The sequence below is a fragment of the Pituophis catenifer genome, unplaced genomic scaffold, assembly GCF_029215685.1.
Source record: "Pituophis catenifer annectens isolate HBS135680 unplaced genomic scaffold, rPitCat1.0.hap2 SCAF_8, whole genome shotgun sequence".
NCBI classification, from domain to species: Eukaryota; Metazoa; Chordata; class Lepidosauria; order Squamata; family Colubridae; genus Pituophis; species Pituophis catenifer.
Genome location: NW_027256888.1, coordinates 84,513,657 through 84,530,202, shown reverse-complemented (window position 1 = coordinate 84,530,202; position 16,546 = coordinate 84,513,657). Strand labels below are relative to the sequence as shown.

The 16,546-nt window shown below is 50.1% G+C and overlaps 1 protein-coding gene across 1 annotated transcript; it reads left to right on the top strand.

Moving 5' to 3' along the window:
- The first annotated feature begins 3,903 nt into the window (after positions 1–3,903).
- Positions 3,904–16,323, top strand: M1AP (meiosis 1 associated protein). Its single transcript, XM_070948449.1, has 9 exons — positions 3,904–4,155; positions 6,841–7,026; positions 8,105–8,279; positions 10,773–10,949; positions 12,105–12,252; positions 15,124–15,265; positions 15,474–15,683; positions 15,776–15,919; positions 16,189–16,323. Exons 1-9 carry the CDS (start codon positions 3,904–3,906, stop codon positions 16,321–16,323), a joined length of 1,569 nt encoding a protein of 522 aa, XP_070804550.1.
- The last annotated feature ends 223 nt before the right edge of the window (positions 16,324–16,546 follow it).

The window sequence follows — 16,546 nt, the reverse complement described above, 5'->3', positions numbered from 1 at the left end:
CCTGGGGGTCGTCAGTCGACATTGCTTGACCGACGGCACCCTAAGGAGGCCCTCTCTGTGGGACCGAGTTGGCCGGTGGGAGGTTATCGGTGACAGAAGGTGGTCTCGCAAATAACCGGGCCCTAAGCCATGGAGCGCTTTAAAGGTGAGAACCAATACCTTGAAACGCACCCGGAAGACCACCAGAAGCCAGTGCAGCTCGCGCAGGCAAGGTGTCACATGGGAGCGCCACGTCACTCCCATAATTACCCGCGCGGCCGTGTTCTGGACCAGCTGGAGTTTCCGAGTGCTCCTCAAGGGGAGCCCCATGTAGAGAGCATTGCAGTAGTCCAGGCGAGAGGTGACGAGGGCATGAGTGACCGTGCATAGGGAGTCCCGATCCAGAAAGGGACCCAACTGGCGTATGGATTCAGTTTTCAGCCAAGAAAACCAGGTGGATATTAACAACCAGGAAACTATCAATGTAATCCCTCCCAAATCAGAAGGCCTCCAAGAAACTCCTGGAGAAAAGCTGGGGTCCAATGGGGAGCAGCAGCTGCAGCACCAGCTTCAGGACTTCCGATGTGGCTGGGTTGAGGTGGGAACAATGCCCAGAGGCAAAAGGATGAAACAACATGGCAACACCTTATCAATTTGATACACATTTTAAAAAATGAAATCTAATTGTAGAGAACTAAAATCCTAAAGTTGATCTCAAAAAAGCTTCTGGCATAATAAGAAAATTTGGTCTTATACAAAACAAAGCACAAGACATGCATCTTGTAATCCTCAATTTACAACCACAATTGGACCCAAACTTTCCATTGCTAAGCAAGGCAATTGTTGAGTGAGTTTTACCCCATTGTATAACCTTTTGTATGCCACAGTTAAGTGAATCGTGTGGTCGTTAATCATCTGGCTTGAAGTGAATTGTGGTCATTAAGCAAATCTGGCTTCCCCTATTGACTTTGCTTGTTGGAAGTCAGCCGGGAAGGTTACAAGTGATGGTCACATGACCCCAGGACAGTATAACTGTCACAAGTAGGTGCCAGTTGCTAAGTGCCCGAATTTTGATCATATAATCATGGGGATGCTCTAATGGTGGCAAGTGTGAACATCGGTCATAAGTCAATTTTTTCAGTGCCACTGTAACTTCACTAAAAGAATGGTTATAAGTCAAGGACTACCTGTAATCAAGTTCTGTCAAGGAAATTCCACTGTTTTCTGGCTCCAGAGTCACTTGCACGTGGGGAAAGGCTGCCCCCGCTCCCCCCATCTCTGAGCACCCACAGGGCAACCCTGCAACTCCCCTCCTCTCCCCAAGGCCTTCCTAGGAAGAGGGAAGTTGGTCAGTGTGGGTAAGCCCCACTTCAGAGGAAGAGCCTCAGGAAGGTGAGGGGAAGTTTAGTCCACCACCACAACCCCCACAGAGTTATGACCCAAACAGCAATACTGTGGATGAACCAGTTAGTGAGGGACCACATCTCAAAGCTAAAAGCTAGAATTCACTGTAGTTGGCAAAAGCCCCCACCCCCCACCCCCGGGGAAGAACGCTGCATTACCTTTGGCTAGCCTCATGCAGAGAAGGGTTCCCCCCGCAGGGCAGACGGTCCCAGCTGACTGCTCCTGCGGAGCCCCAATGAACTGGAGCTCAGGGCTGCCTTGTCCCCCCATCCTCTGGAAGGGCTCTGAACCAGCCTGCCCCCTCTTCTGCGGGACAGCCCTTCTGGCCGCTGGAGACAGCCCCCTTCCATCCCCACAGGGGCCTGAACCCCCAGGAGCTCTTGGTAGATGTTTCCCTTCCAGGACTGAAGGACGACTTCTCCCGACACACTGCCACATACCTTGTGAGCGACCCTTGTTGCAGCCCAGAACCGGCCGGGCTTTGCCTCACCTTTCTAGCAGCTCTCATGACAAGGGTAGCTGGTGATCCAGGAAGGCACCGGAATCTTCCTGGACGAGCTGCTGGCCAGCATCCACGCGGGGCTTTGCGCTTGCCGCCCCCCTCCAAAAAAGCCGGGGCTCCCTGGGATTCCGAGGTCTCGGCCTCCCCCCCCCTCCCCCCACAACCTTCTGCTATGTATTATCTTCCTTACGGGGATCTCTGCCCTTTCCCGCCGGGGTGCCCCCCCCCCCGCCCTCCGTCCCTCCCGCAGGAATCCCTCTGGCAAGCTGAAGGGAAGCCTTCGGGGGTCCCCTCCGAGCCTGTCATCTCCGGGCGCGGGGGACAGGGCCCCGCTTTCTGGCAGCCGCTCGCAGCGGTATCCTTGGCACTCCCCCGCCTCCAACGGGAGAAGGCTCGGCGGAGGGGTGGGGAGGCGATTGCCAGGGCGGGGTGGGGGTGGGGGTGGGGGGCAAAGGAGCTGCTCAGCGGGGTGGGGGGTGGGGGGTGCGCTGCAGAAGTCGCGGCCATTCTTGAGGCGGGCCGGGCTTTCCTCGCCCGCAACTTCCGCGCCGCCCGGGGGAAGCTCGTCCCTCCGCCCAGCCCCGCAGGAGAGGAGGAGGGGGTGGGTCGCCGGCCCCGCTTGGACAGCCGCCCTCCCCGGGGGTGGAAAGAAGGCCTGCCCGTCCCCACCCGCGATTCTCGGCTCGGCTCCCACAAAGGGAGGCGGAGCGGAGGGCCCGGCCTCTCCCGCCGGGCCTTTCTCAGGAGCCCCGTTTGGTTTGGTCCGATCCCGAGAAAGCGGGGCGGCGGCGGCAGCAGCTCCGCCGATTGGCAAAGGCCCGTTCCTCGACCACCCTTCGTCCCGGCGAAAGAAGGCCGAGGCCCGGGCCTTCCCCCCAGGCTTTTCCCTCTGGACTGACTGAGCTGGGGATGCGAGGGCGGGCTCCCCCAAATGGGTTGCTCTGACCTGGCTTCCCTCTTCTGTGCCCCACCGAGGACCCGCGCCTGGGCACTGGAGGAAAAAGCCCCTGACTTGGTCTGTAAAAGGCATCTCTTCCTACCCCCACACAGCCCACCTATATATACATGGGCTTCTTAGTCTAAATCTTTGGAAGGCGAATCCAGGAGCGGCCTCCAAAAGCACCCCTAGCTCTGACTGAGGGGATGAGAAGGGCCTGATGTCAGGGGTCCTTGGTGCTCTCGCTTGGTGGTTTTCTGGCAGATATTTCACTGCCAAACTAGATCACATCATCAGGGCTAGAAGGGAGCAGGATTTGCTCCTATTTTGATATGTTAGAGTCATATGCACCAAGCTCTGAATATCAAGGCCCCCATACCTCAGCTCTGAGCTACAGATACTCTTTTCTGTAGGGTCTGATGTGGCACAAGATCTCCTCTCAAAGACTCCCTGGACAATCCTCCTGGTTGGGCTGCCCTGGTCTTGAAAAAAAAATACCATCAGGTGGTTCTCTTGGCAGTTTGGAATTAACTTCCCATGTGTTTGGGTTCACAAATCACTCTGATTTGAGGTTGGCTTAATATTATTATTTGTGAACCCAGGTAATTAAAATTGTGATCAAACCATGGCTTAATGTAGTGTTTAAACGTAGCTTGTGCATATATAAGAATTGTTTTGGAATTGTAGGTTTGTATGGAAGAACCCCCAGATATATTGAGACTAGCACCCAAAATTCCCAACAAGAATTCCCCTTAACTATTCAAGCCAAGAATCCTGGAAGTGGCCATATAAACAGATTTGGATAGACTGAATAGAACAAACCTGAAGGTAGGAATCACATATAATGCCCACATTCACACGTCATGGTTTCCTCTCTCACGACAGGCGGGGTGCTGCCCCGCACGCATCAGATATGGAGCTGCTGGTCTTTACACCCTGCTGCTCTTCTTCCACCCCTCCAACATTTCTCTTTCTGGCATCCTCTATATTTATCTTCACAAGTGACAGTGCACTGTGAAAAGAGTCAGCCCTTGACTTCTACTTTCCAGACAGCCGCAATCTCAATTGCGTTCAGAAAACCATGAGTCCCGGAAGGCAAAGACCTAGTGTTGTTGAGAAATGTCCTGCCGCCACCACTGTTCGTTCCAGGCAATCTCTGCGAATCCTGGTAGTAGACATCCATCCTCCCCATTGGGACAACACCTGCCACAAACTCTGTGAAGCCTTGGAAAATGTCTTCTGCTTAGCCTGCAGTTTGACAGGCTCACCCCGCATCCCTTCATTCAGCCTCTACGTGGTCCAGAACCAGCAGGAATGCCTGCTGCCCTTTGTGGTGAGTGCTCCCATTACACACATAAGCCCATTAAAATATCTGAAGATCCCTGTTCTACTTTTTCATTAGTGCTAGCTCTTATGTAACCTTTGCTCCTTTGGGAATCTGGTTTCTCTTGCTTGGGAACTTTTATGGGTTACATTTATGGAGTTTAGTGTTTCTATATTCATGGTGGTTGGCAGCCCAAAGGCCTAAAATACTCAGGTCTTGGAATTGGTGGCTACCTTTTGTTGTGGTAAATCTCATACCCAAAGCCCATCTTGCTATGTTTGGGTGTGATGCCATTCTTTGCCCGCTCCAGTCTTCATTTCTTTTCTCCTTGATTGTTTGTCTGGTGTTAATCCCTTATTTGAAAGTCTGCTGTTTATTTATTTATTTATTTATTTATTTATTTATTTATTTATTTATTTATTTATTTATTTATTTGATTTTTATACCACCCTTCTCCAGCAGGACTCAGGGCGGTGGACAGCCAAAGTAAAAACACAACATACAAAAATTAAAACAGTTTAAAAGATATTAAATAACGTCGGCCACAATTTAAAATAACTCAGTTAAAATTAATTTCAAATTAAAACCAAAGGATGGGATCAAGCCAGCCCGGCTAGATGAAATAAGTGGGTTTTAAGGGCCCGACGAAAAGTCCGGAGGTCCGGTATCGTGCGTGTCTCTGGGGGTAAGTTGTTCAGAGGGTGGGCGCCGCCACAGAGAAGGCTCTCCCCCTGACCTTTTCTGGCCGACGGCACCCTGAGGAGGCCCTCTCTGTGCAAGCGCACTGGCCGGTGGGAGACAATTGGTAGCAGAAGACGGTCTCGTAAATATCCAGGCCCTAAGCCATAGAGCGCACCCGGAAGACCACTGGGAGCCAATGCAGCTCGCGCAGGAAGTGTCACATGGGAGCACCCCGTCGCTCCCATAATCCCCCACGTGGCCGCATTCTGGACCATTTGAAGCCTCCAGGTACACCCCAAGGGGAGCCCCATGTAGAGAGCATTGCAGTAGTCCAGGCAGGAAGTGACGAGTGCTTGAGTGACCGTGCGTAGGCAGTCCCGATCCAGAAAGGGACGCAACTGGCTTATCAGGCGAACCTGATAAAAAGCTCCCCTGGCCACGGCCATCATATGCTCTTCTAAAGACAGCCGTGCGTCCAGGAAGACACCCAAGTTGCGAGCTCTCTCTGTGGGGGCCAATGACTCGCCCCCAATAACCAGCGATGGCGCCAGCTGGCTACATCGGGATGCTAGAAGCCACAGCCACTCGGTCTTGGAAGGGTTGAGTCGAAGCCTGTTTCTCCCCATCCAGGCCCGCACAGCCTCTAGGCACCGGGACATCACTTCAAGGGCATCATTGGGGTGGCCTGGGGTGGAGATGTACAGCTGAGTGTCATCAGTGTACTGATGGAACTCCACCCCAAAGCCATGGATTTTTTTTTTAAATTTAATTTATATGCCGCCCTTCTCCGGAGACTCAGGGCGGCTATTGCGTTAAGCAATAGCCTTCATACTTTTGTATATTTATACAAAGTCAGCTTATTGCCCCCACAAACTGGGTCCACATTTCACCTACCTTAGAAAGGATGGAAGGCTGAGTCAACCTTGAGCCTTGGAGAGATTCGAACCAGCAGTAAATTGCAGGCAGCTGTGTTAATAACAGGGTGCGTAGACCACTGTACTATCAAGGCTCCTATGGATGATCTCACCCAGAGGCTTTACATAAATGTTGAACAGAAGGGGCGAGAGGACCGACCCTTGTGGCACCCCACAAACAAGGCGCCTCGGGGTCGACGAGGATATGATCTTGCCCTTTTTTTTCTTTCTTACCTTTTTTATTGTCTCTTTTGACGTAAGCTGCTCCAAGTAAAACTGCCTTTTGCAATTGACTGATAATGATTTTGTCTATATCTCAATGGTATTCAAGTGCTGCTCCAGATGTGTTGGAGTTACGGTATTATTATTTAAACTTATGTACCTCCCGATTCCCAACATCTCTGGATGACTCACAACAGTAAGACAAATAATTTACAATAAAGCCAAGGAAAGGTGATAAGAGTGCAAGCCAACCAGACTGGATGGAATGAAGCAAGCAGTCTCACCAAAGGTGCGAAGAGTTCCCAGGACTGCTCTAAACAATGGCAGAGTGAGAGCCGTCTGGATCTCAGCAGGAACCTCATGCCAAGAGCTGGGATTCAGCTTTGCTAAAATCAGGGTTATTATATCTGTAGCATTCCCCTTGTTTACTCACGTCCTCCTTTGGACAAAGAAGGAGACAAGTTCATTCCTGATGTGTAAATGCTTAAGTGCCACCTTTCTTATTTTGTCCCTTCCTCTTTAATAAGGTGAAAAGCCCAACATTCCATTAATGGAATGTTGCAATGGTTTTTACTTCCCACTGTGTCACATTTTCTCTGGTGCATTATGACATCTAGCCCCTTTTAACTTTTTCTGATATAAAACATAGTTTTCAGACAAACATATTTAGCCCCAAACACATGGGTAACTTCTTTCTGCAACATTTTCTGCTGATTTCAAGCATAGTTTCATGTAAACCGTATCAAGGTAACGTTTGAGCAACATTTCTCAGTTCCAACCATGATGCTGTCGTGCAGGTAGTGGTTGAGGTGCCCTCTTCGCCGGGATGTCTGGAAATGGGAAAGTAATCTGTACTTCTTTCCCATGTTCCCCACAGGCTCTTAAAGGAGGCTTTGCTCGGCTCCAGAGCTGCTTTGCAGAGCTTGGTGCCTTGCCGAAAGAAGGGGTGTTCCAGCCCAAAGAAGAGGCTGTGGTTCAAGCGGTGCTGGATGGATTGCAGCAGTTCAAACAGTACACGGGTCAAGGCATGACCGGAGCCTCTCTAAGCAGCTCTTTTGTGGAGGTAAGAAGTGGGCACAGCCGAAAGGGCAGAGGTCCAGTGCATCTGAAGATGGGCCCAAAGCAGAAACAAGGCAGAATAGCCCAAGTGTCATCAACAAAATTCTGCCATCGTCAGGATCCTAACCCTAACCAGGATCCCCCATGGGGGTGTCATGAGCAAACCCTATTATTGTTCTTTGGTAACAGTGACCTGTTGGGTAACTCAGGTATAAGGCTTTGGGCAATAGCAACCAGTATATATTTTGGATAAAAGTTTGCTGGGAGTTCTTAGAGTTGGTTGCACAGTTCCACCCAATGGATGCTCAGAAATGTTTTTGCATATTTCTACAATGATTTTTTCTAGAAGAAAATAACAATTGTAATGGCCACCTCCACCTTTTGGGAGAGATTTATTGTTACATTTACAAGGTTTATAAATTGCTCTAATCAGATCCAACCCAAGCAGCATACAATTCCTTATCTTACAATACGTTACAATTATGTGCAGAATGGTGTAGGCCTAAACCATGAAGGGCTTTAAAGGTGCATTGAATTGTATCCAGAAGCCAACTGGTCACCAGTGCAGCTCCGACAGTGGTGGTGGGCCCAGCAAGAAGCGGCTGTAACTGCTCAGACTGCTGCATTTGGATCAAGAGTTTCTTTAAGGTCAGCCCCACACAAAGTGCATTGCAATCATTCATTCCACCAAAGACTGAGTGATTAAGCAAAGCCTCCTGTTCCAGGAGGGCTTATAACTGAAAATTTCCTCCATGGTGATCAACAACCTGAGGTGTCTCTGAATCATGATTATTTAAAGGCCATCAAAACCCAAACAACCCTGGGAAGTAGGCTAGCTTAATAAAAGGCAACTTTGGACCAAGGAGATTTTGTGAGATTTCTAACTAAATAGGGGCTTGAGCTAGTCTCTTTCTCCAATGCATCTGACAGGTATTGTAGCTGCTCACTGGGCATGACAAGGACTGGTGAGCAGCCATCATGCCAGGCTCTGCTTGGAGCAGTTAGCATGAGGAGCGTGAGTGTGCTGTCGATTAGTATGGTGAACCCTCCTCTAAACTGCTATGATTTGACTTTTCTTCCAGATTACAATCCTGACTAGCCAGCCCAGCAGAAAAATAGCCAACCAACTGAATGCTGGATTGCAGGATGTTGACCTGGTTAGCCTCCACCAACTACAGGTGGTCGAGGTTTCTCAGCGGGCAATCCAGGAACTCTCTGGGGCACAGTGGGGCGGAGAAGTATCCAGCAGCAGTGGGGGTGAGTACAGCAGCCTGACATTTATGCCTAGAAATTGGAAAACCTGACACCGGCTACACCTAACTCTGATGAGTGCATTCAGTCTACAAAACTCCTCCAGAAATGGAATCTGAGTCCTAGAACCCATAACAATATCAGCTGTTCTTCATCCATTCTTGAAATCTCAAAACAAAAAGCAGGCTGGCATTAAAATTGGCTGCTCCCGTTGCCAGAGCAAGTGGGGGAAAGCCCGTGTTTACTTGTCCACCATTTCTTTCATTTTGTAACAACCTGTTGATGCAGAACCTGAAGTGTGCGTGCCACAATTGATAGTGCATTTTAGCTGTTCTAATAAAGGTACCTGTTCAACTGTTAATTTTGGAGTTGATTCAGATTTTTTTTTCATTTTCAAAAGAGTGAATCTGTAAAAATGGACTAAGATGCAGATTGTTGCCATCAACTGGATAGCAGTAGATTGTTGCCACCTACTGAAATCTTTTGTTCCAGCTTCATGGTGTGTCAACACCATTACGCCAAGATCTCATTAGTCCCTGCTAGCCCTGATCCCATTAATCTATACGAATAATCAGAATCTTTGGCACCAGTGTGCATGCTGTTGCTCTCTTCAAACACCTGTGAATCCAAAGGACCCTTTGCATCTCATTAGACTTGAATCTATCTTTATCACATGATCATAAGGCTCACCAACTCTAATAACTTGATGACCACCTGAGAAAGAGGCTGCCCTTCACTGTGCTGCCGCCCACCATGCAGCCACCCTGGCTGACTTGCCCTCTTTTCTCCCCTGCGGCTGCAGAGATGGGCTGTAAATGCAAGCAGGCTGCCATATATCCATGTTTTGATCATCTGGCCACAAGGGCACTGCAATATAGCTGTAACCTCAAGGACCAGCTGTAATTATCATTTGTTCAGTGCTGTCCTAATTATTGTAAAATTTGATCTAGATTCTTGGTTCCATTAATGGACCCCAAAGTAGTGTTTGCCTATCCCGGGCATTTTTTAGGTGCATATTCTCTGTATCCCAATTTTCTCTGCTTTTGGGAAGGATAAGGAAAGGAAAGGAAAGGAAAGGAAAGGAAAGGAAAGGAAAGGAAAGGAAAGGATAGGATAGGATAGGATAGGATAGGATAGGATAGGATAGGATAGGATAGGGAATTGGGAAGAATAGCTTAATGCTTTGCGCCGGAACTTTAGATTCTGCCTAATGTAAAAAAACTGCCTCACCTATCTCCTTAGGAAAGCATGACTCTTGAAATAATTAGGTATCAAAAGAAACTTTCACTGAGAGAAAGTGATTGCGGAGAAGTCAGACGGAATCTGAAGTTCCAGCACAAAGCATTAAGCTATTCTTCCCAATTCCAACCCCACCCCTTTTCACCAGTCCACCGGTAGCCAACACAATTCTGCATAGGTGTTTTGAGAACTCTGAAGTGTTAGCTTGATAGCAGTTCATCCCCAGGACGCAGCGACTTTGGTGTCAGACTGGAACCTGTTGGGAGGAAGCCCATCTGTCTTCAAAATAGCCCCCCTCACTGAATCCCATGCAATTACAGCAAAAGCATGCAGAGAATGCAACCCCAATAGCCTCCTCCCCACTCCTCCATAGGAATAGCAGCGTCCCAGCAGAGGACCTGACAATAGGATACGATACGATACGAGATACATGATACAATACAATAAAATAAAATAGCATACAATAGAGTAAAATAACAGAAGAGAATAGAGAATATAAAATAATTGAAATAGAAAATAATTGAAAATAGAAGAAAATAGAAAATAAATAGAAATAGAAAATAGAATAGAACTTTATTGGCCAAGTGTGATTGAACACACAAGGAATTCGTATCTGGGGCATAAGCTCTCAGTATACATACAAACAATAAATAAATAATAAAATCAGTGTACATACAAACATACAACCAACATGTACATATAAACAAGTGTACGTACAAACAACAAGGTAATATAACCATAAGATACCAATAGAAGGTGATGAGAAGGACAATAGCAGTACAGCCCTACTACATAGGTAAATATCCTTAGGCATAAAATAGTGCTGTGGGAATTAAGTATTCAGCAAAGTGATGGCATAAGAGAAAAAATTGCCTTTGTGTCTAGTTGTTTTGGCATGCAATGTCCTATAGCACCGTCCAGAGGGGAGGAGTTAAAACAGTTTATGTCCAGGATGTGAGGAGTCTGTAGATATTTTCTCAGCCCTCTTTCAGACCCACACAGGTCCTCAATGGAAGGCAGGCTGGTTGCAATTGTTTTTTCTGCAGTCCTAACTGTTGGTTGAAATCTGTGCCTGTCATGTTTGTTTGCTGTGCCAAACCAGACATTCACTGACGTACAAATGACAGACTCAATAATTCCTTTGTAGAGGCTGTATCAGCAAATCCTTGGGCAGTCTGAGCTTTCTGAGTTGGTGCAGAAAGAGCATTCTTTGTTGTGCCCTTTTGATGATGTCCTATTTAATCTCATCTTCTCTTGCAGAGAGCACCACAATCTTGAACACAGAGATTGATCTACACACTGTGGAGAACGATGTGGTGGCCTTAGAGGACTTTTTCAAAGCCTGGCTGCATGACCATGCTCCGGATCAAGAGCACCTTCATCTCCTCCTGCCTGCCAGGACCACCACCCGCTCTGAGGCACCAAGCACCAATGCAGGTAATCTACCCTTGCCCTCAGGTGCCAACAGGGGCATCCGTGACACATTGGTGCCGTTTTCTTGGCAAATAAATTACAATAAACAAAAGTAGTAAACCATAGAAGGGACCAGCAAGAAATTGTATGTACTGTCCAGGATAATACACATACTGTTTTCTTGCCAGAGACTGAGCATTAACGTGTCCTTGTTCCTGGCTCTCAGGATATTCTTGTGCACTTCTGAGTCAGTGCAACGTTTGTTACAGAGAAGCTAGGAAAAGAATCTGTAAGGGCATCCGAGGGTTCTCTGCTCCCGATGGGCTGTCCCATGAAGGAAAGGCTCAGGGATAAATAGGGCCACGTCCCAGAGAATGCTTTATATGTGGATATTCCTTTACCTTCCCTTACGTGAAAAGTAGAGGATTCAGGCTCTTCATCTAAATTCCCCTAGATCTCAAATTCATGTCACATCTGCCGTATTCCAGGCCTCGGGTGGGGGAAAGGGATATTCTCCGTTTTTTTTCTTTCATTTTAATTTTCTAGCCAAATAAGGTTTATTACATTTTTGAAAAAGTGGCAAGAACGCACTGACTACAACAGGAAAGATGCAAAAATACAAGTCTTCTTTATCCAGTGGCAGATGTTCTTTTTCAATTCGTTTTCTTTCTTTTAATTATGTGTTTAATTTATAAATAATTCATCTCTCTGGAGTGGGATCATTCTGCAAGGTTGAAAATTGAAGAGGAAAAACAGATCAAAGGAAGGACTTCTTCCCATCTCTGGAATTTGCTCACGCCACCAATTTAAGCAGTTTGAAATGGGGTTTGGGCCATCTGAGGAACAAGATCAGGAAAGTCCTTTCTGATTCAAGGGTGATCCCTCAAGCTGTCTGGTTGACCCCTACGGGAAAGGAGGCTCTACCGGCTGCGTCAGTTTCACCAAACTAGTCCTGCCTGCTCCCACCGCAGCTTCTGCTGGCAACAGGGGCAATCTCCCGCAGCACAACAGGTGTTCTGCCAGCAGGCTGAGGCCCCCTCCCTCCACATACACCCCCCCAGATCAGTTGGACAAAGGAAACTCTGGGCTAATGGGTTGCTGGACAAAGAGACAAAACCCACACACCTGCTTCAGTGATGTGCCACTTTGGCTCTTTGCTCTGCTCTCCTGCCTCTACAGCATGGCTGAAGTGTGATGTCCAGGAAAGATTTCTCAGCCCTGCCCAGCTTCCTGCCGCATATGAGGGTGGAACAGCAGGAATGGACAATGCTGCCAGTCCATTCTGGATGGCACCTGGCCTGGCCCCACGTAGACTGAGAGTCCTCAGGTACCTGATTGGGTGAGGGTTACTGTGACTGTCACCACACCTGCTTCCTAACAAGGAAGCAGCCCTGCCTGGAAACAAATTTAATTGCTCTGCTATTAATATGGGGGTTTCCTCTTCATTCAGCAGAGATCTGGCCTACAGGCAGCCTGCTGTGCTTTGATAATACTGCTGCTGATGGCCCAGTTAGAGATGTGAATAGCCCTCCCCTTCCCCCCCCCCGGCGGAAATCTGGTGCAGGCACATTTCTGTGCACTGCCCCTCCACAGTCTGTGATAGACTAGATCCCTGGGTTGTACATCACATGCTTGAGGGTGGGGGGAGGGATTGGTGGTTAAGAGTATCAATTTCACGGAGGACTGACCACAGTCTTTCTGGAAATCACTTGTCTTATATCCCAAAACTCATAACCTAAAACATATTCACAGATCATTAGACAGATGCATGGCAGACCTGTAGTGAGCCCAGGCTTGTGTCAAGGTGGTGTGTGCAGGAGGCTGGCAATGCCATCCCCCCTCCCCCGCCCCGGTCACTAAGAGAAGCTGCTCGAGAGGCCTCCTCTCCCACTTCAGTGAGCATTCAGTAGCACAGTAGCATCAACGCAGAGAAATCACAGCATAGTAGCTGGGAAACTACTGGCTGTTTTTGGCAATACTACTGTTTTCATAAATTAGAAATTCAGTTTTGTTTGGGAAAGGGATCTTCTCCTAAAACAGAAGGAACAGAAGTGGCTTTGCAGTCAGGAAGGAAAGCGTCAGCCAGGGAACTCCTACTTTTCCAAGTGTGGAATAACAGTTTTCCTTCTCTGGAAAGTGAGCTGCAAGGAATGGCAGATCCAGCACCCTTTTCTTTTAACCCTGGGCTGGGAGACGGGCAGGCATGCCAGTCACATGGTTTTAGTTTATTCAAGAATCAGCATCCTGGGGGCTACGCTGCTCTCATGAAGGGCTCTTCCTCCTCATGGCTGCGCCTTCCTCAAGTCCCGAGTCAGCAGAAAAATCACCCTGGCGTAATTTCCAGCATCCCCAGACAGCCAAGCTCCAGTCTGCCTCTCTTAACAAAGCAGTTCACAATTTAAGAACAGCATGTGGCAAATTCCTCAGCCCAGGCAGGCCAGCTCCCATTTGCCTCTCTAATGAGGCAATCTACACCGCTTCCCTCTGGGACTGTCTAAGAGCAGCAGCATGTGGAGAAGGCGCATGGGGCATTCTCTCCCTTTCTGATGAAGGAAAGCCCATCACAATCTCTCTGCTCAGAGCAACATTTGGACAAGCAAGGCGAGGCACCTTGGGCATCTCTTGGGATGCCTAAATGACCAGTTGGATGGGAGCAGGCCAAGATGGGAGAGCTCTCTCCATGCATCCTCCCTTCCCACACTGAATGGCCAGCCAGCACCTGGACAGAGTTTGGTTTAGTGGCCTTTCTGGGACTGTGTCCCCAAAGGGAAAGTAGCAGAACTCTTGCCTGTTCCGCCCCAGTGTCAAATATACTGAGTGGCAGCACTGGAAAGTATTCCGGGCAGTTCCTAGAATGCCATTTGCCAAGGCAAAAGGGTGCCGCCTCCCTCCCACGGAGAGCATGGATGTGCAGTCCTTCCTGGCAGAAGCAGTGGTGTACTATAGAACCGACAGCCCTGCTTTTGACAGGGGACACCACGGACAGAATGGGCCACGTAGAGCTGCCCCCACATCCGAGCTCTCAAAGTAATGTTTATGGAAGGAATTAGGAAGCCCAGGCCCACCAGTGAGGGCCCTGCATACACCGCTCAGGTGCAGTCAGGCTCAGCCCATGGAGCAGCACAAAAGGCAAGCCCAATGTACCCCCGAGACCCGTTGAAGCCTGAGGAAAGCATGTTAAGGGGCCGTCTGGAAAGGGGCCTTTGGAAGAAGCCCTCCCCACTGGCTGGACTGGAAGCAATGAAGTAGACATGCAAGAATCAGGAACCTCAAGGTTTATTACAGAAAAGCTCTTTTGAAAAATTTGGAGCAGCCCCTTTTGCTGAAATTGGCATTCCATTCCTGCACTGCTTCCTCTTCCTCTTCCTCTTCCCCAAACGGGCTGGTCCTCGCTTTAGGGCTGAACCCATCCCAGCTGTAGATAAATCTAAGATCACGCAAAGGGACCAGAGACCTAACCTGCATGGTCAGTCAGGGATGTCCATTTCAGGGAAGGAAACTGGAGGGGAGGCTGCCACAGTGGGTGCCTCCTGCAGGCCTGGCCAAGGACTCTGGTTTTACAGCTCAGCCACATTCTCCAGCCAAGCCTGAGGATTTTGCCCAGGAAGGGGGGGGGCAGTCTGCCCTCCACTTACAACCATTTATGCAAGCTGTGTACCAATTGCAGCATTTGAGGCTCTGCAGTATTTGAACCACCTGGAGCCCACATGTCTCCCTCCCCTCCTCCTTTCCTTTCCCTTTGAATCATTCAGTTAACCATTTCTAGAAGAGCAGAAAACCCACCCTCTGCACAGGCTGCTCCCTCCCTTCTGGAAGCAGCCTTCACCCTAAAGAAGATGGAGTAAAAAAAAAAATTGTGATAAACCTCTGCTTCCTCCAACCCACCCTCAACCTAGCCAGCCATATTTGTAAGGCAAGGGTCAGTCCTCTCAGCCACCCCAACCTTCAGGAGAGGGAAGCGGGGGTCTGCACAGCTCCTGCCCCTCCCTCCAGGCTCAGCCCCCACTGAGACAGGCGGGGGAAGGAGGAGCCACAGAGCCTGCCTCTACTTGGGCTCACTCCGTCAGCAGGAGTTCTCAGTCCCCACTGAGTGGCCTCCTCTCAGAGATCTCCTTTGGAACTTTCCCTGGACCCCCAGCCAGCAGCTTGACGAGGGTGGCAGTCACCTCCTCCCCAGTGACAATCTTTCCTGTTGCAGGGCGCTAAAAGCCGATGGAGTCTGTGCATCCATGCTTTTTGGTCTCCCTCTAGTCGTAAGGCCCACAAGCTGTTGGCAACTGAGCTGGGATGAACTGGAGACCAACCAGCAGAGTTTCCAAGCCTTCTGCCACTGCCTGCGAGTGAGTCCTAAGCAGGGTGGGGTGGGGTGTGGGGTGTGTGTGGAAAGGCCACCTTGCCAACATCCCCGAAGCCACCCAGCTTCTGGGGCAGAGGGGAGACCTCCTCGGGTTCTCCAGCAGGCAGACCAGCCGTACTGCTGGCTGTGTGTCCCACCAGGCAGGAGCATCACTCTGTTTTGGCACAACGCACATCGGTTTCATCTTCCAGAAGCGGAAATGGCTGCTGCTTGCCAAATATGAGACCTGGAATGGGCGAGATCTCAGTGGAGGCCTCTCAGCCGGCACCTTCCAGGTCCTGCTGCCCTCAGACTCCTGCACCCTACTGCTGCGCCCGGTAGTGGCCCGAGAGCTGCTTCTGCCTTGCAGCTTCCCTCTCCTCCCTGCTGACCTGCCAGAAGCAGCACTCGCTAAAATGGAGGTAAATGACGAGAACCCTGGCTGTGAGGGAAAGGGGCACCCTGACCCCGCCCCGCCTTCCCCTGGGCACTGACGTAGCCTCTTCCGCTCCAGGGCATCCTCGGTGGCCTGGAGTTTGAGGCAAGCTACGATCCCCTGCAGGCAACCTGTCATTTGTACCAGGCCTTGAAGAGGTGCCTGGGCCGCCTGCCTGCCTCCCGGGTTCAGCGCTGGGCACCAAGGCAGTGGTCCCGCCAGGTACCAAGGGGCACCCGACATGGGGGAAGGGCGGGGACAAATGTGGGCCTGGCAGCAAGGAACCAGCCCAGGAGGCAGGGGGGCTCCAACATGGCTGCTTAGAAGGGCAAATGCACCAGGGCTCTGCCCTAACACCCGGGGCACCTTCCAGCCTTTGGGATGGGCTCTGTCATTAACAAAGCAGGATTCCTGCCATCCCAACAGCAGGAAGGGCAGGACACACACACACAGCTTTTGCCCCAGCAGTGACGGTGGTTCTTTCCCCACAGCAGGGGGGTCGTGTGCATCCCAGCAGGGCCAGGGCCACAGTGGCCCCACTGCAGGTGGCCCTCCCACCTGCTGGCTCCGGCAGCCTCCCCCTTTCTCCGAGCCAAGGGAAGGCGATCCCAGAGTCCAAGATGTAGCAGCCTTTGCCCACGCTTCTTGGCCAGGGAGGGAACACCCTGCCTTCTTCACAGCCACAGAGCCGGTGTCCTCTTCTGCCGAAAGAGCCGGAGCCCCACAGCGGTTTCTTTGGCAGCAGCCTGCACCTCCCCACCCTCGCCCAGAAGACTCCATGGGGGGACGGGGGTGTGTGGGATGCTCCCGCAAGCCTCAGGCAGGAGCTGGGGCCAACCTGCCTGTTTC

Excerpts from the sequence above, each read along its gene's own strand:
- M1AP (XM_070948449.1), top strand. The coding sequence starts at position 3,904 with ATGAGTCCCGGAAGGCAAAGACCTAGTGTTGTTGAGAAATGTCCTGCC. Across the intron at positions 4,156-6,840 it reads AATGCCTGCTGCCCTTTGTG|GCTCTTAAAGGAGGCTTTGC; the intron begins GTGAGTGCTCCC and ends TGTTCCCCACAG. Across the intron at positions 10,950-12,104 it reads GGCACCAAGCACCAATGCAG|CATGGCTGAAGTGTGATGTC; the intron begins GTAATCTACCCT and ends CTGCCTCTACAG.